This window comes from Chenopodium quinoa, unplaced genomic scaffold, assembly GCF_001683475.1.
Source record: "Chenopodium quinoa cultivar QQ74 unplaced genomic scaffold, ASM168347v1, whole genome shotgun sequence".
NCBI classification, from domain to species: domain Eukaryota; kingdom Viridiplantae; phylum Streptophyta; class Magnoliopsida; order Caryophyllales; family Amaranthaceae; genus Chenopodium; species Chenopodium quinoa.
Genome location: NW_018743858.1, coordinates 3179914 through 3202661, shown reverse-complemented (window position 1 = coordinate 3202661; position 22748 = coordinate 3179914). Strand labels below are relative to the sequence as shown.

At 38.8% G+C, this 22748-nt stretch overlaps 1 protein-coding gene across 1 annotated transcript; it reads left to right on the top strand.

Moving 5' to 3' along the window:
* The first annotated feature begins 468 nt into the window (after positions 1-468).
* LOC110686417 (B3 domain-containing protein Os11g0197600-like) lies at positions 469-10100 on the top strand. The gene is made up of 8 exons (XM_021863029.1): positions 469-572; positions 685-796; positions 2048-2675; positions 3562-3692; positions 4101-4650; positions 4809-5008; positions 8914-9257; positions 9753-10100. Exons 2-7 carry the CDS (start codon positions 728-730, stop codon positions 9250-9252), a joined length of 1917 nt encoding a protein of 638 aa, XP_021718721.1. The 5' UTR covers positions 469-572; positions 685-727; the 3' UTR covers positions 9253-9257; positions 9753-10100.
* Positions 10101-22748: the final 12648 nt, after the last annotated feature.

Sequence of the window (22748 nt, the reverse complement as noted above, 5' to 3'; positions counted from 1 at the left end):
CCACTGCACCAGGCTTTTGGCTACTTCTACACCTCCGGCAAGCAAACAACGGTGACTAGACCCCTTCGTTCAAACAATGGAGATGAGTTCTCGGAGAGATAGAGAGAGGAGGAGATGTTGAAGAGAGAGAAAATATTATTTCAATAACCTCTAAAAATAATGAAATAGGTTTTATAAAAAATAACATTCAATATTCAAATCCCCAAACTTGTGGCATCATTCCAATTCAAAATCAAACAGGGTCAAAAGGAAGTCAGCGTTTTTTATATAAAACCAAACCTTATTAGATTACCTTTATGCCCTCCTATATGCATTAGCGCCTAGTAACACTCATAAAATGAAAGTAGTATTACCTTAATTTTATATTTTTTGCAACTTTAAAATATTTTATATCTCACAAATAATACTCAAAATTGCAAAAAATATAAAACCGAGATAGTTTAAAAAATTACTCATAATTACACCTGTGATTTCCATTACTGCGCAGGCAGTAAAGGCTCTATACTCCCCCCCCCCCCCCTCTCTCTCTCCTCTCCTCGGGTGAAGCAGAATTACTGGAAAGCGATTTTCAGGTGAGTCTTTGAACACAAAACCATTCGCCATCCTTTAATCCCTGAAAATAATTCCATGAATTTTTAAAAATCTTTTATTTACTTTAACACTGTGATCATGGTTTTTTTGCAGCAAATTTGGCTAATGTTATTGAAATAAAAAGTTTAATCAATTGATGATGATGGATAAGAGGACGCCTCATTTTCTGGAAGTTTTCCTTCCTAATTTGAGTTCAGACAGACTGGTAATTTTTACCACATTTTTCATCTCTTTTCTTTTTTATTTGCATGCTTTCTTGTTTTAAAGTTCAGATTTTGAGTTAATGTTTTTCATGATTTTTTTTATTTTTTTAGTTGTGGTAAGGAAGGAGGGTTTGCATTTTTTTTTCCCAATTTTTTATGGGTAATTTATTTCTTAAATTTTTTATTTTTTATAAAATTGATACTCTCAAGTCTCAGTGATAATTATTGCTATCATTATTTTTTTATGTATACATTAATATTTCAATATTAATCCTGATTATAAGTGTTTATTTTTGATGATTTTGTTTCTTTTAATTTTTGTTTTGTGTGTGTTTGTCTACTGTCTAGTGTATAAGTTAAAGGGTGAATATTTTGCATACTGATTTTTTTGAGAAATCAACACTTAAGTTCATTGTGTGAGTGGCCTTTCATTGATAGTGAAACAATGAACTTATGGGAAAAGGGGGGAAAGAAAAATTATGCATCCTGTTGGGAACTTCAGAATTTTTGACTTTTGTGTTCATATTGAAAATAGATATATTTAACATTGATGTTTAAAGCTGTTTTAAGTATGTTCCTGCTAGATATTTGAGGCACTTATGCGACTCTGAGACCTATGAGTTAGTGACTAAATTACAACACAGTATCTCATTGAGCATTAGTCAATTTTTTCTGCCTGCTCTGTAAATTTACAGTGTTTATGAAAATTTACTGCCTTTTGCGGTTTTGCCTTCCTATGATGTTCACCCTGCCTCAGAATTGGGGAAATAAATAAAAAGTTGCAATATTGTGTTTAGAATTTTAGATCATTGTTGGAACAATAACAATTTATTAATCCACGGCTCACGATTTGGCTGGAAAAGGTAGTTGTTTTGGACAAAAAGGAAATTGTAATCTGAAATATTAATCTCTAGCTTCTAGCCCCCAATCTTCTTATTAGACAATAAATGTCTGGCATTAAATTCCCTGCAGTTACGTTGAAACATGATTAACATACTAGTTGCGTAGTTGTAACATGAAATAGTTTACCATCATTTCCTCATTGGTTGTGGGCTTGTTGTTGTGATTACCGGAAAAATGCAGTTTTAAGACCAAAGTCAGAATTATCTGTTTTTTCAAGTCAAGTTATAACTATGTAATATAACTTATGTCTCACCTCTTTGGTTGTTTAAAGGAGAGTATTGGTTCCTCCCTTAGTGTATATGTTGCATTAAATTCCACTTAGTTGATAGCATTTGATGTTTTGCTTGCAGAAAGTTCCATCTAAATTTGTTGAGTACCTTGCGGACCGAACTTCTGGACCTCTCTCATTGATAGGACCAAGTGGTAACGTATGGTACGTTGATCTGCTTGAGCTGAATGGTCACTTGTATTTCCGTGATGGATGGCCTACATTTGTGAAAGATCATTCTATACAGTGTGGTGATACTCTAGTTTTCAGATACAATGGGAGTTCAAATTTCAATGTACAAATTTTTGATGAAAGCTCATGTGAGAAAGACGAAGCCTTTTATGCAGATTGCAGTCAAGGAGCTTCTAAATGTTATGAAAACTTGGAAAAGAAAAGAGAAAGGGATATGGAAGCTTCCATGTTAAGTTTAGTTGCTGAAAAGAAAATGAGGGTCAGGTGGGTGCCTGTTGGAAATGGAGAGAAAAATTTTAAAACATGTACCAAGGAAGGTCAGAAAAGTAACAAAACTGCAAATGGGCGTGATAATAGGACAAAAGACTTAGCAACGGCATCTGACACGACAGTCGTCTTAGCTATTCCTTCTCTTAACGGACCTGATGGTAGGGCAAGTCAAGTAAAATTTCATGTCAAGAAAATTTCTCCAAAAGTGATGTCTTCAAAAGTGAAGAAAGTCTCTAAGAAGGATCAAAGTAAGTACTTTTGCTTTTATTTAGCTATGTACAGAGGCTTATCAGCTTTATTATTCGTGAATAGTTCTAGACTTCTTGTCATTTGGATTATTTAGTCCAATTGAGTCGAAGTTTCATTATTCTTTGGTGTTTGATTGAGACGGGCTCAATGAGAATGGCCCATTTACTCGCTCCTTGTTTTGTGAAGTGACGGACAGTTGTTGCCTTTCTTATTTTAAGGGTAGATAAAAAGCTACTCTGGCATAGCTTCATACTACCCTATTGTCATCAGAGGCTGTGAGGTTATGTTGATGTGATATTTGTTTGGAACTGGGACTTTGGTCTACTATCAGATTGAGACGTTGCTAGTAAAGAAAAACATATTATTGCAGACAAGCAGTTAGTTATACTTAAGATAAATGCAATCACATCAATATCCAACGTTCATTGAATAATATAAGCGAACATGTTGCTGAAATTCATGAGAATTCATACAAACTTGAAACTTATGTCATCCTCAATACAATCTAACAAATCTAACAAAACATTTAAAGAATAATATAGAGCTGAGGGAGGCTGGAGCAATCTAGGGTAACCATAGTCAGAGGAGAGAAGGATGAATGCTGAAAGCAGAGGTGCTCAAGTGGAGATTTTTCTCCTTTTATAATATTCATATCTTAAATGATATTTGGCATCTCATCTGTGAACTAGAAATCCATGGATCTCTGTTAGCTTTTTATTACTTAATACCTGAATCATGCCAGTTGGTTTCAGTGTAATTTCCCTTTTCTGCGGATGAAAATTTTCTGATGTGATATATCAATTCCTTTCTTTATGTTTGAGATTATTTCCTCCTTTCTGATTTTCCTTACTTACTGGAATCTTCTGATCCTATTATCTGAATCAGTGACCGACTTCCAGAAAATTCCCAGCATATCAAAGTTCATACAGTCAAGAGCTGCTAATTACTTCACGTCCAATTTACCATATTTTGTCAGAGTTATGTGTTATTCCAATATCAGTGGAAATGGTACTATGGTGAGTAGTTTTCCAGTTTCATATTGTCCATTTGTAGATGGGATTTTATGTTGCTGACATTGAAGTTGATTATTTCTTGGAAACTTATGAGCATGGACCACATTGTATTCTCATACATGTATTTGAAATGGTCTTAACTGTCTGGTAAGTTTATTCGCTAGATTAAAGCTTCTCGCTACTTTATTGTGTTTATCTATGACGCATGTCATGGCCAGTGAGTAATATTCCTGTGGTCGTTTTGAGTAACGAGAGTATTTTAGAAGTTACTTTTTGCTTGACCCTTGCTCTTCTTCAGGATTCTTACAAGCTAGATATAATAAAATATCTGAAGAAGTCTTGCTACATTTCTGCACCAAGCTTTTGTTGGTTATAGTTTTGTGTATGAGTCTTTTATTAACTTTCTTGCAGAAAATTCCTACTTATTTTTCGAAAGATCATCTCCCAAAATGCCGAGTCAAAGTCACCCTCATGAATCTAAATGGAGACTGCTGGATGGTAAATTCTATTCCAGCTGTAAGGCGACAGGCAACACTGCATAGTTTTTGTGGTGGTTGGCCAGCCTTTGTTCGTGATAATAGTATCAAGATAGAAGATGTATGCATGTTTGAACTTGTGAGTAATTTTGAAATGCGTGTACGTGTTCTACGGCCGGGTTTGGAAGGGTTAGAATGTCAAATTGGAAACAGTTCTGCTGTTGATGGTGTTGGATTGGGTGGGAGACATCTTGAAGCTGCTGAAAATGTAGCACACCGTACTGGAGCCCATCCTTTACAAGAATTAGATCAAACATATGAACCATGTACACCTCAATATAAAATGGATAAAATTAAAACAGATGCAATGCCTTACATGCAGCAAGAGGCGGCGTCTATTAATACAGTTGACGACTTTATTGCAGTACACGTTCCTGCTTGTGCTTCCGGATCCTCCATTGGTACAAATTGTGATTCTACAGCAGGTATTTTAATTACAATTTGAAGTAGTATAGTAGTTGCACATTGTAGTACTGACATTGTGTGATCTATCAACGTTTAGTCAATAGCTTGCGGTTCAGTATATGGATCCATTGGAATTTTGTCTTCCTCTAAATTCACTCTTGTTTATCAATGCTTCCAGATAAACATCTAGTATGTTATACTGGGAAAACTATGTCATATCAAGCAAATGAAAATAGCCTGGTAGATTTACAAGCCACACACAGTATGAACATGCAGCCTGCAGTTGGAGAAGTCAGTGATGCCCTATCTTTCACTTCCCCTTTTCCTAGTTTTATGAAGGTTATGATGAATTCCAATGTTGGTGGATCATTCACTCTGGTGAGTACTTTTGCTGCGATTGGCAAAAACTTTTGCATTTTCAGGACATCTAGTATAATAGTATGTCTTTTGTTTTACAATTTGATTCTCCAATTAACATGCTGATTATGTTCTTCATGAACATGACTTTATATTATTCACACAGAACTCTAATACACTGTTAGTGTACGAGGTAATTAATCTAGAGTATTGAGATTCATTGTTCTTTTAAACTTTTGGTTACCCACTGCTAATAATCAGGTCAGTTTATATGCTTTCTATGTATCAAATTGCTAATTAAAAGAAATTGCAGAAAATTTAAGATGAATATAGGGAGAAACTCAACTGCCTATATTAACTAATAGGGGAATTAGTTAATACAAGCTGATACTGTCGCTCTTCGAGGCTGATTCCTCCTAAAATGTGTTTCCACTCAGAACCTCTCATGATTTCTCTCTCTAGCTTTCCCCACTTACTACAATGATCCTACTCAACTTGCTGCTTAATCCATTTGCTAACAGAATTCTATAACCACATCCCATTATTTGCAGTAACTAATTCCCAGAGCTCACAAATCTTAGCTGCCCTCATTCCTTTCATGAAGTTAGTGTACAAGATGGGGGTTTTACTGTAATTTCTTGCATTACCTCCCAACAGCCACCTTGTTCTCAAGGGAATAAGAGAAACCTCTGATACAGTGCTGAGAACTCCTCCCATGTGGCCTCAAATTCACCATAATTCTATTTAATGAGCTTCCACACTGCTCTCTCCACTGCACACTTCATTTCTGACTCTCAGGACTGCTTCAGGTTCTCTTTCGATTGCCAGTTCATTAATAGGTTGAGGTGGTATACTTAGTAGTGACCAAGGAACTTCCCACAGCTGCTTTCAGTTGAGAAACATGGAAGGGGAGCTCTAGCCAGTACTCAATTTGCCCCATTCTCTGTATCACTTTAATTGGACCATAGTATCTCACTAGCTTCTCATAAGGTGTTTAGGCCAGTGATTTTTGTCTGTGGTTGCAACATCAAGGCCCTGTTTGGTTTGATTTCATGGAAAATGATTTTCCCATTATTTCCTATTTTCGTTTGTTTGGTTTGTGAAGGGGTGGAAAATAATTTTCTCAATGATGGAAAATTGCATCCATAATGGTGGAAAACATTTTCCTTTACAAAACAAGGGAAGCTACATTTTCCTCCCTTCTCCTTATCTCCTTTTTACTTTCCACTCATCCATCCCCACATTTCCACTCCTATTTTAAATTTCTCTTTTAACTTTTCTTATAAGAACCAAAATCAGGAAAACTATCTTGCTAGTGTGGTTTTCCTTAAAAATATGTTTTCCATGAAAACTAATTTTCATTGAGAATATTTTACATCAAACCAAACGGTTCCCAAATGAACCATGTCCAAATTATACTTCCTTCTGATGCATCCAATATAGTGTCTCTATCTAGTAGCTGTTCCTCTAAGGAAGAGACTGCAGTGTTGTCTTGCTAATATCTTAGCAGCCTTGGTGGTCCACTTGTTCGCTCCATAGACAACTTGAAATGGTGTCATTTTTGTGGAAGCAAGAGTAGAGGTATTGGATCAATACTAAGCCCAAGGTAACCATCTAATCCAAGAACTTTTCAATGAAGCATCTAAGGCAGGTTTCCAGGGTCTTATTACCTACCTCTATATATATGCTCATCCGACTGGGATGATAAGAAGTACTCCTGCTGAATTCAGTGCCCTGTAGCTTGAAGAGCTCTTTCCAAAAGATACTCAAGAAAATTCTGTCTCGATCTAAAACAATGGAAGAGGGAAGCCATGTAGCCTTATTACTTCCTGAAGGAATGCAACAACTATTGTTTGGAGCTATAAATGTTTGTTTGAACCCTGAATGGTTTGCATATATAGAGAGCCTGTACACCACTACCAGCAGGGGGGAGGGGAATAGAGTAAACCAACCAGGCTTGAATGTCCTTTCTTTGGTTTGGTCTTTCTCATGCCAACCCAGAAACAGTTTGATGCAATCCTTTGGTAGGTCCTTGAACTCACCAGATTGACCAGTTGACCGCCAATGGGTGTGTCATAGTACTCATGTAACAATGTCAATACTGAGGATTGCTTGGGTACAACAATTCTCCGTTTGTACTTTAATATGTTCTGATCAAGTGTGTATCCCTTGGTGTTATTCTCCCATTTCGGAGATCGTCAGTCAGCCTCTTGATAAAAGGGCCCTGTTGCACCTGATATTTTATGTCTATCCAACCAATATCATGAGAGGGAATCATCATTCAATGCTCCACTTCACCCAACAACTCCCTCGACAAAGCATCTGCTATTCTATTCTCTATTAAAGTTACCTGTCTTATAATAAATCTCAAACTCAAAACCCATCAATTTACTCACCCATCTTTGGTACTCAGTCCCTATTTCCCTTTACTTCATCAGGCAGCTCCGGTGATTTGTCTAGATTACGAACTTCCTTTCCATCAAGTATTGCTTCCATCTCTGAACCACAAGCATTATAGCCTTGAACTCCTCATAAATTGATTTCACTCTAGCCCTCGCTCCCAGTAGCTTGCTAAAGTAAGCAATTGGGTGACTGCCTTGTAGCAGCATAGGTCCCACTCTGTTACCAGAATCATCATCTTCTTAAGTAAAAGTTTTAGCAAAATGACTAGGATAGCGGATGTCATCAAAACGTGTTTTAAAGCTGCAAATGCTGAAGTTGCTTCTAGTCCAACCAAAATTGTCTTTTATTAACTGTTCTGTGAGTGGGAGGGTTTTGCTTGCTTAACCCTCAAAGAATATTCTGTAATACCTCTTGAGACTAAGAAATCCTTGTAATTCATGTCTGCAATCTCTCTTTCAATCAATTTTGCCTTCCTATGGTCCCCAGAATGCCATTTCTGACCAGCATCGACTCACTCCTGATACTCAGCAGAACTGTAAATCCTGACACTAAGATCACCCGATTATCAATTTCCAATAGAAGCTTTCTCAAGACAGTAGCCACAATAGGAGAAACTCGTAGCAGGGCAAGGACTCTAAGGCTACACCAAACACCCCAAGCTGTCTGTAAAGAGAGTTGCTGAGCAGAGGCAGCTGTCTGCTGGAATCAGTTAAGAGTGGAGATATCTTGTCATTCTAAAGGGTGATCAAAATGTAGGCAGCCCACACCAAATAGTGAAAGGAGATCTCCAGCAACGCTATCTGAGGTAGCAAAGATTTCCAGAGAAGCCGACTAACGGATAGGTACTCGGTAACTCGGGTTAGGAAACTGATGAAAGAGGAAATAATCCATCAACTGTGACAGCAAAAATGAAGTGTGAAAAGTAATTTAAAAAAAAAAAAAAAATTAAAGGGGATTCTAGAGTTTGATGGAAATTCTACTTGGATATTCCTATCCTTCAAACAGCAAGTTTGACTAGTAGTTAGCTTTGATCTAGTTAACTTCGGCTGGGAGAGGAAATGGTGGGTCAGTGACTAGCTACTTTATGATTTTCTGGGCTTAAGTTTTTGGTGGTGGTTTAACTTTACTGCCGCTTTCTCTAGAAAAACCAAGGGACCTTTGAGTTAGGTCAACTTATATGATTCATCACACTGAGTTTTGATTTAAGTCTTCCTTGTTGCTAACTGGTATTGGGGGGAAAAAAAGAAAAAGACAAGGCTAATTTTTGTAACAAAATCGCTTGTAGTGTCTCAATATGCTGTGTTTACAAATAATTCTAGCTTCTTGTTTCACCATTTTTACATTGGCTGCCTCAACACTTCGTCTGTTTTTTTTTTTTTTTTTTTTTTTTTTTTTTGGGGCTTATATCAAAAGGAATGAGGACATGATAAAATCTAATTATATATCTTAATGCATTTTAATTTCTGTTTTTTATTTCCTTAGGATTTAAGGTTTTTTGTAATCTGATTTATATTTTTTAACAGAATGTCCCGAGTAAGTTTGCAGCTGCACATCTTCCGAGTTACAAGGCTGAGTTAGTGCTCCGTAATTTGAAAGGGGACTCTTGGAATGTTGTTTCAGCTCATTATGGAAACTCGACAAAGTTCTGTGGAGGCTGGATGTCATTTGCACGTATGAATGATGTGAAAGTTGGGGATATATGTGTCTTTGAACTTCTGGATGAGAGGTTGTTGCAAGTGCGTGTATTTGAGGGTAGCCACAAGAGACCAGATTGTGTGTATGATAAAGCTGTAGTTGATGATTCAACAGCTTCCATTGAGTCTACTGAATATGGACTTTTGCCTGAGACATTTATTGATTGAAACAGGTGAGCTCTGAAGTGCCTCTCTTCCCTCGCACATTTATTCCTTTGTGGCACTTTTGCCAACACTTCCGGAAATTCTTAATTGATAAAAATGTCATCTTTGTCTTCCCATTAGAAAATAAGCAAGGCTTGTTTTTTCTCTCTGGTATTCCTTTCTTTTATCGCCATATAGTAAAAAGATCTGAAAAGCAAAGCACCGTTTTTTGACAATGCTCTTATGTCCTTTAAATTGAAAACCAAATTTTGCAATCTGAAGTGTTAATAAAATTCATAACATTTCGTAGATTTTACTACGAGTAGTTTCCATTCATATTGCTTTTGCTCGTACACTAAAAAAGTAGTTCAATGACAAACTATTTTGCTTTCCTGTCGAACTCCCTATGTTCTGTCTCCCCCGAAATCCCCTTCCCCCCCCCTGGTTCCCATAGTATTCATTCCATATGTATGTGCATGTATGTGACGCTAGAACACTAATTTGATCGTCTATTGCATGTGTAGGTGGTCGATTTTCTAAAGTTTCAGCCTGAAGAATATGATTCAAAATCATTTGTATCGGTAATCTGTCGATAAAATCAGGGCATAATTTTCCTGGAGTCGTTTGATAGTCACAACTGTATATTCTTTTCTCAGCTGTACTCTCTATCAAGAACTGAACTAAATTGTTCTGTGTTTTCAGTGTAATGTAGTAGTCTTGATGGGTTTGAAGTACAAATCTGGTGGTATTAGCAGAATAAAATGTCTTGTATATAAGATTATTCTGGTGGATTTTTAGAGATTTATGGATGTATGGACTATTAGTACCTATTTTTTTTATTTTTATTTTATTTTATTTTATTTTTTAATTTTCACTAACTTTGTACTCTTTATTATTAATAACAAAGTATAGCAGTAATAGGTTTAAAAAAAAAAAAAAAAGTATAGCAGTAGTATGCCGAGCTTGGTAACGCAGGCTTGTGACCCAAGTGGGAGCATTAAAGTGGAGGAACACCGAAGTTTCAGAGCATTTGTGTCGCAGGTAAGGGCTGTAGCTCATTCAACAAACAAATTAAACTTAGCTGCCGGCTAACACAAGCAGTGTCGTAGGACAGACCCACAATCAATACCCATAAGCCGGATGATGTCACACCCAAGTATAGCAGTAATATACCAAGCATAGCTTGGTCTAGTAGTAAGGTTTGTATCTCACCCCCATGAGATTGTGGGATCAAACCTTTCTAGAGGCACTTTGGGATGAGGATTCTTTTATCCTTTTTCCGCCCCTTCCTAAAGTGCCTAGCCCGCTAACTCGGGCAGGGTGGATCTGTGAGAGGTTTCGGCCCGATAGGGCCCTTCTCCTTACCCAAAACAAAAAAAAGTATAACACTAATATGATTTATAATGATAACTGAGTCTAATATTTTTAATAAAAACTAAGGATTTATAATCTTTGAAAAGAGTTTTTACAATTGGCTCTAATGAATCTGCATAGTATTTTATTATAGTTATTTGCATATAGAAGATAAATGTGTTAGATGTTGTAACCGTGCAATATTCTTCGAAACTTAAGTAGAGTTGATTTAGATTTAGTGAGGAAGTGGCAAAAATTATCAAAATTTCGAAAGGAAATTTTTTGAAAGATAAATGTTCAGATTTAAAAATGTAAATGTTTGATATACTATTTTTTTATTATTTATTTATTTATTTTTTGAAGGCTGATATACTACTACCTAGGAGTACTTATTATATAAATGTATTAATAATAAGGGAAAAAAACTTCTTAAACTTATAAATGGGGGTAAATATGTAAACAAATATTTTTATGTTTAAAAAAAAGGGAGTTGAGTTTCTTAAACTTATAAATAGGGGTAAGTATGTATTCAACTATTTTAAGGAGTATATATGTCCTCACACTATTTACAAGAGTTCTCTCATACTTTTTAAAAGGTAGGGAAACACCTCCCACTACCACCGACATCAAACTTTTCTCTCTCCTCTCAACCATTGTTTGACGGCATCAACCATTGCTAGAGAAATATTTGGTTTGCATTTTTTTTATTGCACCCCAGTGTTTGATAAATGGTCTGAATAAACAAGGGCGCTATTTCTATTTTTGGGATTAATTTTCATGTGATTATTTAACTAACTATCCATTTGTAATTGAAACCCATAGGGAAAAAACTTGTGTGAATCTGGTTCACAATAATGTTATTGTGGACCTAAGGTTCATACGCATGCAACCGATGTTGTGTTGCACAGTGACCGTAATTTTGACATAGTGATCATAATTTTAACATAATGGCCTTTATTAAAATTTTTGTGATCTTTAATATCATTGTAAACCGGAGTTTTACACGTGTCGGCTTACATTATATTTCATCTGTTCTAATAATATTGCAACAACTGGACTTTTACACTATTCATCACAATTGTTTGACCACGTATTATAATTTATACTTAAAGTAAAATATAGTCATGTAGGGTCTTGTTAGATTCGCCTCGTAAAATACTTTCACAATATCAAATCTTTATAATTTTTACTCTTATATATAAAATGTGCTTTGGGATGCGTAAATTCATCCTTATTACAATATTTGTGGAACAATGGAAGCATTAAAATAGTGATTATAATTTTAATATATTAACCTTTATTATTTATATTGACTTGTATATTAAAATTCTGATTATAAAATTTATTAATATCTTATGACCTTTATTGTAACACATTGGTTTTTATTTTAACATAATAACTTTTGTTTTAACATAGTAACTTTTTTAGACTTTCAAAAAAAAAAAAAAAAAAAAAAAAGAAAACATAGTTTCTGTTTCGGGGTTTTTTTTAATCCCTTGGAATACAGGTCTTGAATATAGCCGGATGGTCGCGGACACCTGCAAACAATGAATATTCAATTTGAAGTTGATCAAGTTGGTGATCGAAAAACGAAGTAATTTGAGAGAGAGAAAGTAGAGAGAAGTTGGAGCAATTTAATACTTTTGAATGATATGTCTCAACCCACCCCTCCCATCATAAATGATTGGGGTATTTAAAGGGGTGGGAGTGTGTGCCATCTAGGGTTTGGTGACCTAGAATGGTGTGCTCTTATTGGCGGCGCAATCAGATAAGGACAAGTGTCCTTTGGGAGCGCCGTTATAGCGCCTTTCTCGGGATTTGGGTCTTCTTACATTAGGAGGTCTTTCTCTCATTCAGGTGCTCTCTTGTTTGCCACGTGTCATCATCCTATTGGGACACATGTTGCCTTGTTATTGGTCCATGTGTCTCTATAGGATCGGACCACGTATCAGAGGTATTTTAACCCTAAACATTTGCCCCTTAGAGGGGGTGGCTCGTACCATACGGGCCGCCTCCTCTGATCTTCACTCGTCCAGGGTCGTTCGAGTATCGGGTTGATGGAGCATTGTTATTAAAAAGTGGCGGAGTGTACCGTCCGTCTGATCATGGGATTATCCCTTAGGGCTAAATGCTTTAGTCGGTCCACCTGATTTCACTAGTGGACTTAAGTCTTGAAATCAGTCGGACGGATGGTGCCGCCTGGTATCAGGTGGGACACCTGTTCCGTTTTTCTCGGGCCAGTAGCTTGAAGTTGCTGACCTGGCCGACTGTCTATTTTGACGCGCCGTTTGGGCAACATTACATCTTTCCCATATATATTGCCAAGGTTAAATTAACCGTTTGGCCTTCTAGATTTATTTTTTCAAAAAATAACCGTTTAAGCCTCAAGGAGGGAAAAGCGGTTTTACCATTTTGCCCTTATAAATTTGCCTATAAATAGGACTTGTTTGACTTCATTTTGTCACTTTGGAATTTTGCGAATTTTAGAGAGAGGTCAGAGCTTTTTAGAGAGAGAAAGTGTTTTTCCCTCACATCATCAAGAGCTCCGCCGTGTCTTAGAACTTTCCGTTCGAGTTTGTTGAGTTTTCTGGTCAACCTTCAAGATCTTCAAAGACTTCCAAAGTTTTCTACTCGTACAGAGGTAACCGTATGCTTTTCTTACCTTTTCCTTTTTTTCATACTTGTTTTATTTTTTAAACACGAACTAGCACAATACTCGGCTTCATCCGTTTCTCCACATGAGGTCGGCCGTTCGCCTGGGACTGAGGAGTCTAGAGTGGACGGAGATGACTCCTCCTCTCTTTGGAGTGGGTCCATTTTCAGTGCGTACGAACTCACTCCCCACCTATTTTTCTCTGTCCTTGTAGTCGAGCATGGCACGTACAAGACAAACGTACGAGCGGGGTGCCCCTAACAAATGCGGACGGAAGTTTGGTGGATCCCTTAGTCCCTTTTGACCCAAGTAACACGAACAGGGAAAGTAAGGGCGCCACAATTAGTGGTAGTGCATGTTCTGTGGTGGAGGTGACCGCCTCTTTCTGAGCGGCAACCTTAGCAAGGCACTTCTTCTCAAACCTCTTCTAGGGAAGCGTCCGGTCAAAATCTGGTACAACGCCTCTCCCAATATACCAGCTCGGTCCTGATGCCGTCCGAGTTGTCATCTTCTAAAAGGCATCATTCGACAAATCAGGTGGACGCTAAGGGGGATCGTCCGACCAAACTCCCCAACAACCCTCAATCCAAACTACCAGGTCGGCCAGGCTTAGAACAGGAATTAATATCTCTAAGCCGTCCAACCTGCCCCCACGCAGCGATTCTCCTTCGGGAAACCAAACGGATGTTAGGGGGAAGAAAGATAAGGGTTAAAGAACCTTGGTGCCTGAGGGCATCGTTGTTACTAAAGCCGGCCAGGGCTCCTTGGGAGAGAGCTCGGCCGAGGCTGCAGCCTTGGACACAGGTTGTCCTCTGAGTTCGGCTCGGCCAAGGCCCCTAAACTCCAGGTCGCCGAACAGGAAGATGAGAATCCGGACGCTAGTCAGGCGGCTAAAGAAGCCAACGTCGAAAATTTCAAGGACCCATACGCCTGTACAGTCGGCGACGTTGCCCTTGGCTTCTTACACCATAAATTTGAAGAGTTCATAGAACTATCCTCTAGCTTGGAGAAGGTTACCAGATCGTGGCGCTAAGTCGCTCATACTCGGTGGCCGCCCGGGAAGGTAGGAGGCATCCGACTAAATGCTTCAGCATTTATTGTGCCGCCTTGGAAGTGGGCCTTCGCTTCCCCTTACATCCATTCGTCAAGGCTCTGCTGGACGAATACAACATTGCAATTTTCCAGCTGGTGCCGAATGGCTGGGTAAACATTTTTGGCTATCTGGTGACGTGCCTTCAGCAAGGCTTCAATCCGGACTTCCCAGTTTTTTGTGAGATGCAATCGATGGTTCGGCTGGTTTATTCTGAGCACCTAGAAAGAGTATCTGGTGGTTCTGCACAAGCCGTCCAAGTGACGCGATAGGAAGCACCGATTCTACCGCATCAGAACTGATAACGAAGAATTCAACATGCAGATGAATCGCTTTAACGCTGAGCCTATCCAGCTCGGACGTGGGATGCACAAACCCACTAAGCCGCCTGTCCACCCTGACCACGCTTTTCAACTTGAATATTTTAAGGTTAGAAAGGTGGTCAAGAATGGGAAGTTTGTGACTGTGCCGTCCATTTGGATCCCATTGACCTACTGGCTTAGGAGCCCGGTATTCATGTCGGCCTGCGGCCTATACCGGAACTACCCTCAAGGTGGAACCTTAATTGTGACTTGCCCGTTCGAATACTTTTACGACTTGAAAATATTTTAACATTTCTATTTTATTTTTAGAAAAATCTCTTGCAATGTTGGACCTTGAACAAAAGGGAGAGATTAACATGTCCGAGTTCGACTATGTGCGGTACAAAATCCGCCAGCAGCAGTACGACCAGGCGAAGGAGGTACTGATAATTTTCTCTTTTTTTCCTTTTTTTTTCCGAGTTGGTATGTTGGGAAGGGTGTCCTCAATTTTACTCGGACGCAGCTTCCTTTAACATGATGGTGAGTTGGTATGTTGGGAAGGGTGTCCTTCTCAATATTACTTGGACGCTGTTTTTTATTTTGGCTTTCTGTTCCTTTTAAGCGTCCTCTCCCACTCCCAGGGCAAAGAGGAAGCATTTGACTTTTGCTTCCGAGGACAAGTAACCTTCGAAGTCTAGAAAGACAACAGCCTCAAAGGCTAAGTCTTCCTCGCAAGCATCCAAGATCACGCCTCAGACTGCTTTAAAGCAGTTCAAAGGAGAGCAACCCCAGCTGACACCTAGTAGGGTCTCTAATTCCGTGGCGCCGTAAACTGAGGCGGTCCACAATGAATCCATTCGCATGGGCGAAGGGGGTAAGTCGTCCCCATCCGAAACGACCGGCAACATAGCCTCGACTCCGCATGTCGAGGTGATTGACAAATCTGAGTGGAATTCCACTCAGTTGGCCGAAGAGCAGCTCGGTCGTACTCAAGAAGTAAGGGATCAGACGCTGCCCCCTCACTCGGCGATGTTCAACATCCCATCCTTCTTGGACGGTATAAAAGACATAAGCATGCTTCTTAATTGTGTTTTGATATATTGTTTTAACAATCTAACTTATTTTCATGGTTGGCACAGATATAGCCAAGGAGATAAATATGAAGTTACCTAGTCAATCGCTTACCGGCGCTGACCGGAAGGCCATCAGGGAGGCTATGTTCAAGGTCGTCCCTAAAGAGCAACGGGAGAAGTTCCGCGGAATTGACGAGGGCTTCCTCGGTCCCATGATCAATTGTAGCGCCGAGATAACCACACTTTGCCTAAGCTTCAATACTTAGCTTTATTTTTATACTTTGCTCTAACTCATTTTCGTCAGAATGCAGATCTTCCTTAGGCTCAGTGCTTTCCTGGACTGGAAGGCCAAAGAGAATGAGAAGATCAAGGAGGCCTGGGCCGAAATAAGACGGATCTCCGATGAAAATACCGGAACAATTGCTATGTAGGAGATCCGGCATCGGTCGGCCATCAACGCACTATCAGATAAGTAGGCTCAATAACACGAGGACATCGTCAAAATGGGTGATGCCCTTGAGCGAGAGTGACTGCCTCGGGAGGCTCTTCAAAAAGAGAAGAGACGGAGGCCAATTCTTCTCAGTGGAAAGAGTGCTTCTAGGCTCTACCTTCTAGGCTCTTCAGGTAGCCCTGGACCAAGTGGACTCCCTGAAGCTTGAGGTTGAGCGTTTGAACAAGTCCATTGCGAACTTGTCGAATTGTCTGAGTAACTAAAGGCGCCGCGGCCGATAGATCCTGAAGAGGCCATCCGGATTGAGCATAAGGTCGAGCAACGACTGAAGAGCCGCTTCTATGAGGCGTTTTCTATGATGGTTGACATCGGTGAAGTGGCTTATTATCGGGAGCGCTTTGCCTGACGACTGGAGCACATCTCCCTCAAAGAGGAGGACAAGGCTATCGGCTTGCCCCCACCTAAGTTCGTCGAAACTCCTTCTAGCTCTGAGGACGACGAAGATGATGATGAAGGTGATGGGGAGGAGGAGAAGAAACCGGCCGAGGAAGAAGAGTTAGCCAAGGAGCCGGCCGAGACCGACAATGCTGCCAACACTAATGCTGATAAGGCGCCGGCTGAATTAGGAGCCTGGGTCCCCCTGCTGCAGGAATCAAGCTTTTCATACTTTGTTTTTATTTCTTTCCTCTGAACAGTTTCACTCTTTTCCGCTAGTTTGAGCGGTTCTGTAATATACTTTTTATTGCCGTCTGTTTGAACGGCTTTTATATATGCAAGCTTTCTTCTTTCTTCCTTCATACTTAGCATTTTTTGAGCAATTTTTCATGTCTTTATTATGCGTTTTTGCGTATGAATGATTATATACTGGGGGTATGCCCCTTTATTCGGCATTTTGTCTAGTCCACATTCAAATCATAGTAATGATTGCCCTTGGACTAGGCAAATGCCGAATGAATTATGCAGCCGTTTGATTGGCTTTTGCCGAGTTGTCCTTCGACGTTATATCTCGGACATACTCATGAAATTTCAAGTATTATTTCAACCTGGAATTTCTAAGTGTTTATAGGGCTTGATAGCCTAGGTATGCCCTTACCCTTAAGGTTAAATTGCCTCAGACAAATTTTAGGCTACCTTATTTCTTAATCTTCCGACTAGATTTCTGGCCGAATGGTCTTAATGAAAACCTGTCTATTGCGGTCGAGTTTCTTTGTCGGGAGAAACCTTAGTTAGGCATTTTTTCCCGGACATTCAACCCTGCCCTTGTTAAGGGTCGAGTTGCTATGTTGTAAACAACCCTTGTTCCCGATTTTAGGTGGCAACACAGTATATATGCGAAAAGTTTAATAATAGTGTTTGACTTTTTCATTATTATTGTCAATATTACATTGTTTGGCCGTACAACTTTTATTACATAGCTCGGTCATCAGACCTAGTTGTATATACAACTTTAAGGCAAGTACAAAAAAACTTTATACATAGTATTTCTTGAGAATGTCCGCATTCCACGTACGAGGAATAGGACGACCATCCAAGGCTTCGAGATGGTTGTACCATCTCGTACTTCTTCTTTAATCTGGTAGGGCCCTTCCCAATTAGGGGTTTGCTTGTCGTCTTCATTCGCTCGACCTACCGCTTCCACTTTGCTCAGAATTAAGTCTCCCAACTTAAGCGGCCGCTTTGACACTTTACGATTATATGCCCTTGTCATTCTTAGACGATATATTTCGTGTCTAAGCGCCGCATTGCCCCTAGCTTCTGGAAGGAAGTCTAGAGTGGTCTTCATGGCCTCCCAATTAGCCGATTCACCGTATTAAATCACTCGCAGAGTGGGCTCATACATTTCAATCGTGAGCACGACCTCATCACCATAGACCAGGAGGAATGGGGCTTCCCCTGTTGAACTTTTTACTGTTGTTCGAATAGACCATAGCACATTAACCAACTCATCAGCCCAAAGGCCGCCTGTTTTCTCAAGCTTTTGCTTGATGCCATTGGAGATCAACTTGTTGTATGCTTCAACTTGGCCATTGACCTTTGGGCGTCCGACCGAGGCAAAGCAATTTGCTATGCCCTGGTCACTCGCCAATCCCTGAGATAGTCGGTCTCAAATTGTGGTCCATTATCGAACACCATTGACTGAGGCACACCAAAACGTGTGATTATGTTCTTCCAAATGAAGGCAGATACATCTTTCCTCTTAATTTCTCGGACGACCTCAACCTCCACCCACTTCGTGAAGTAGTCAACAGCTACTAACACGTACCATTGCTGCCCTGATGCAAAAGTATACGGCCCCAAGATGTCCATGCCCCATTTTGCAAAGGGAAGTGGACTACTTATGGCCGACAAGCTGTTTGCCGGACGATGAATGAGTGTTGCAAATCTTTGACACTTGTCACATTTCTTCACCATCTCTATGGTATCTGAATTCAAACTCGGCCAACAATACCCTAGGTGGGTTACCTTTTCAGCTAAGGCTCGTCCGCCTATATGTGATCCGTAATGCCCCTGGTGGAGGTCGTCCAGTACTTCATGCCCCCTCTCGAGCGTAACACACTTCAAGTATGGCTTTACAAATGATTTCGTAAATAAGCTCTCACCTTTCATCTCAAACCATGTAGCCTTTTTCTTCATCACCCTACTCTCCTTTGGGTTGTCAGGAAGAACTCCATCTTTGAGTTAGGAGATTATTCCATCCATCCATATGGAGCTTCGATCAATGACTTGCATAGGCTCGACATCAATGCTTCGCTTCTCTTTAACTTCCCAAAACACGGATCTTGGAGTATCACATGATGCCGAGGAGGCTAGCTTTGACAGAGCGTCCGCTAGATGATTCTCGAATCGAGGAACTTGCTATAGCATGAAATGCTCTAGGCCCTTGGTCTCATCCTTCACCATTTGTAAATATTTCATCATTGTCGGCTCTCTAGCCTCATAGTCACCATTCACTTGGCTGACCATCAGTTGAGAGTCCAAGCAAGCATCAATTTTTGTTGCCCCGGCCGCCTTACACATCCTAAGGCCGGCCAGAGGGGCTTCATCCTCGGCCTCATTGTTGGAGGCTTGAAACTGAAATCTCAAGGCATATTCAAACTTATCTCCTTCTGGAGATAGACAAATGATACAAGCGCCACAACCGGTCGTTGTTGCACTTACTGGTCGCTGTTGCACTTCCATCAACAAAAAATTTCCAGATCTGATCCCCTGCCGGCAATAGGTCCGGCCATGTCAATTCAGCCAAAAAATTTGCGAAGGCTTGACCCTTAATCGCTTTTCTGGGTTCAAATGTAATATCGAATCCCCTTAATTCCAAGGCCCATTTTAGCATTCGCCCGCTGGCCTCCAACGTTGTGAACGGCTTCTTCAACTGTTGGTCTGTGTAGACCACAATCGATTAAGCAAGAAAATATGCCCTTAGTTTTTTTGATGCCATGAACAATGTCAAGCCAAACTTTTCAATGGGTGGATACCTAAGTTCGGCATTGTGCAGAACATGGCTGATGAAATACATAGGGATCTAATGGCCGTCCCTTTCAGCAAGTAGGACGACGCTTAAGGAATGATCGAAAATAGCCAAATACATGTATAGCTTCTTACCTTTGAGTGGACTGACGAGCCGAGGAAGTGTATGCAAGTGATTCTTCATGTAACACCCTAATAATTCTCTCTTTCAACCCGTAAATACCTTTGATAAATTGTAAGAGAATTACTGACGTGCTACCGCCACGTGTTCAAACGTTAAGGCAAAATCATAATTTAGTAGTGGAAAAACTAACTCATTTAAAAATAAAGCTTCAAAACCTAACGTAAATCCAAATTAAGTCTTACAAATTGGAACCATTAAGGCCCTTTATTTTAACCAAAATAACGAATAAATAAATAACTCAAACCAAAGTTTATGCAATGAAATAAACTACGAGTAGTAACCAACTCTCCACTCAATACCCACCACCTTGATGCAAGTCCAAACTAGGCAAACATCTGTGATGAATCTGCTCCCTAATATTACAAGTGTAAATATTAGATCATTACAGGGTCATTGAAAGGCAAAGGTCATGATCAAGAAAACACACATACAAAAGCATGCAATCAGCAACGCTGAGTACGTACAAGCTACGAAGCATCATAATAAGATTCCTAGCATGCTACTAATTTTCAATCAACACAGTAACAATTTTATTAGTAACTCATGCACATGATTTAACATTACTAAGACTTATCTAATAAATTCTAACTATTTCATTTCATTTAATTCATTAGATTAAGCAATAGACAAGGTTGTCTCCCCATGCTCCATTTAGGAACATTAATAAATTTAACCCCATGCATCCTTTTGGAGACATCAATAAACATTCAATGGCAGACGGGCGCGACTTCGTGGCCATAGCTAGTATGAGATCTCATCTAACTCCTTTAAGTTTTAAAAAGTATTTGACAATAAAAGACTCATAGATAAGATGACCTCTAAAAAGTACACGGCTAATACCCCGTGAACCCCAACCCTGTTTATCAATACTCTAGATGTGCACAAATCCCGAGTTTTATTGCTCATCCATCTTGCACTTTACATGATTTACAGGTTTAAACTTGGTGATGACTTATATATCGAAACAATACAACCACGTAAACATCATTTATCTAAGAAATTCACATTTCCAATTCAATTAGTGACAAACAACATTTAATGCTGAAACCTTTAAACTACCTCGGTGCATAAACACCGTAAGTGCATGAGGCACCTCAAATCCTCAACCTCGTCAATTAAGACTTTAATTCTCCCTTTACTCATTCCATTTCAATAAAAATAATTCATTCCACAGATTCACATATCTTTGCCTCCAAGCTCATCTTGCAAGTTAGTGCATATATAATATTTAGAAGATAAATCAACACACATATAACTTCCACACGACTACATGTCATACACAATTGTGACTAATCACACAATAATCACCAATGAAAATTGCTACCAAACAATTTCAATCAACCACAAGATCTCTAACATGCTCCTAAAGTCAAGGTTTTTTCGTAATCTTGTACGTACCTTGAGTACAAAAATTGGTAAACCACTTTACCAACTAAGAATCACCTTCTATAAAGTCCTCTCCTAAATTAAACAACAAAATCTCAATCAATACCCAAGCAATCAAATTTACAATAATACTAACTTACTTTAAGACCTTCAAAACCCAATGAAACAACACTTATAAACTTTCCTTTTAGTTAAAATCAAAAGCTTATGCATATTTCATTCATAAAAGCCTTAAAATACACCATACTTAAGCTACTAACAAAATCTGAAAATTTAGTTTGTAATAATCTTTTGAAAATTCAACAATCCACGCTTGAAATATCAAAATAGTAGCTTAATAAAATATGTAGAAACATAAAACTTCTTATTTTGATACTAAACAATAAAATTCATATTATACAAAGTCTGAAATTTAATTAAAAACTATAAACTTAAAACTTTAGCAACCCATCAACATAGTTTAATTAGAATAGCTAAGTAGTATAATTAGAACTCTAAAGATATGATTTAAAATAGTTTAAACCCAAGAATTCATAATTTAATAATCTAAAAATTACTTTTAATAATCAAAACTAAAGATTGAACAATATTTAAACACAAAGTAACTAGCTAAATCAATTAATCATGTTTAAGCCCTGAACCATGAAAAATATCAAACCATTAAAAACAATAATCATGGAATATACTATATAAAGATTGAAGCTTTTGGAGTATTTAAACAAGAAAAAGTAAGAGAGAGAAGAGGAAGGAGAGAGAAAGAAAACCGGTGGCGGGAGACGGTGGTCAGGCGGCCAAAAGGGAACAACAACAGCAGCAGTTGAGTACAGTAGGGCCGACGAATTTTTTTTCTTTTTTTTTTTTTGGTTCGAACGTAAGTGAAAATAAAGGGAAGCAGTAGCAGCAAAAATACGTGAGGTGAGGGGGAAAGATTATGGCCTTATGGGTTTTTTGGAGATTTAAGAGAATGAGTTTAAGGGCTGTTACTGTTAGCAATGAGTTTTCCTAGTCCTAGTAGGACTAGAAATCTTACTTGGGCTCAAATTTAATGGGTTTTAGGAGATAAGAATAGTTAGTCAGATAGCTTAGTAAAATGAAATTTCTCATTTAAGTAATTTTCATAAAATATAAATAACTCATTACTTAAATTATATTATAATAATTTATACAAATACATTTATAAAAATATTTGGTTAATTACAATAAAATATAATTACAAATTTCACAAAATTGTGGGGGATTACACTTCAGTTGTACGAAGGCTTCCTCGGCCTCCTCTGTCCATTCAAACATTGTTTTTTTCTTAATTGTCTAGAAAAAATAGCGGCACATATCCCCTGATCTTGACAGAAATCGTCCGAGTGTAGCTAAGCAGCCGGTCAATCTCTGAACTTCTTTTATGGTTCTGGGTGATTTCATGTCTAAGACCGCATGGATCTTTTTAGGATTGGCCTCAATGCCGCGTTGATCAATCAAAGATCCGAGAAATTTCCCGAACTCAACACCAAAGTCACACTTCTTTGGATTTAACATCATCTTATGCCGCCTGAGTTCAGTAAATGTTTC

Coding starts and splice junctions, on each gene's coding strand:
- LOC110686417 (XM_021863029.1), top strand. CDS start 728: ATGATGATGGATAAGAGGACGCCTCATTTTCTGGAAGTTTTCCTTCCT. Junction 2,676..3,561: donor AGTCTCTAAGAAGGATCAAA/GTAAGTACTTTT, acceptor TATCTGAATCAG/TGACCGACTTCCAGAAAATT. Junction 4,651..4,808: donor AAATTGTGATTCTACAGCAG/GTATTTTAATTA, acceptor CAATGCTTCCAG/ATAAACATCTAGTATGTTAT.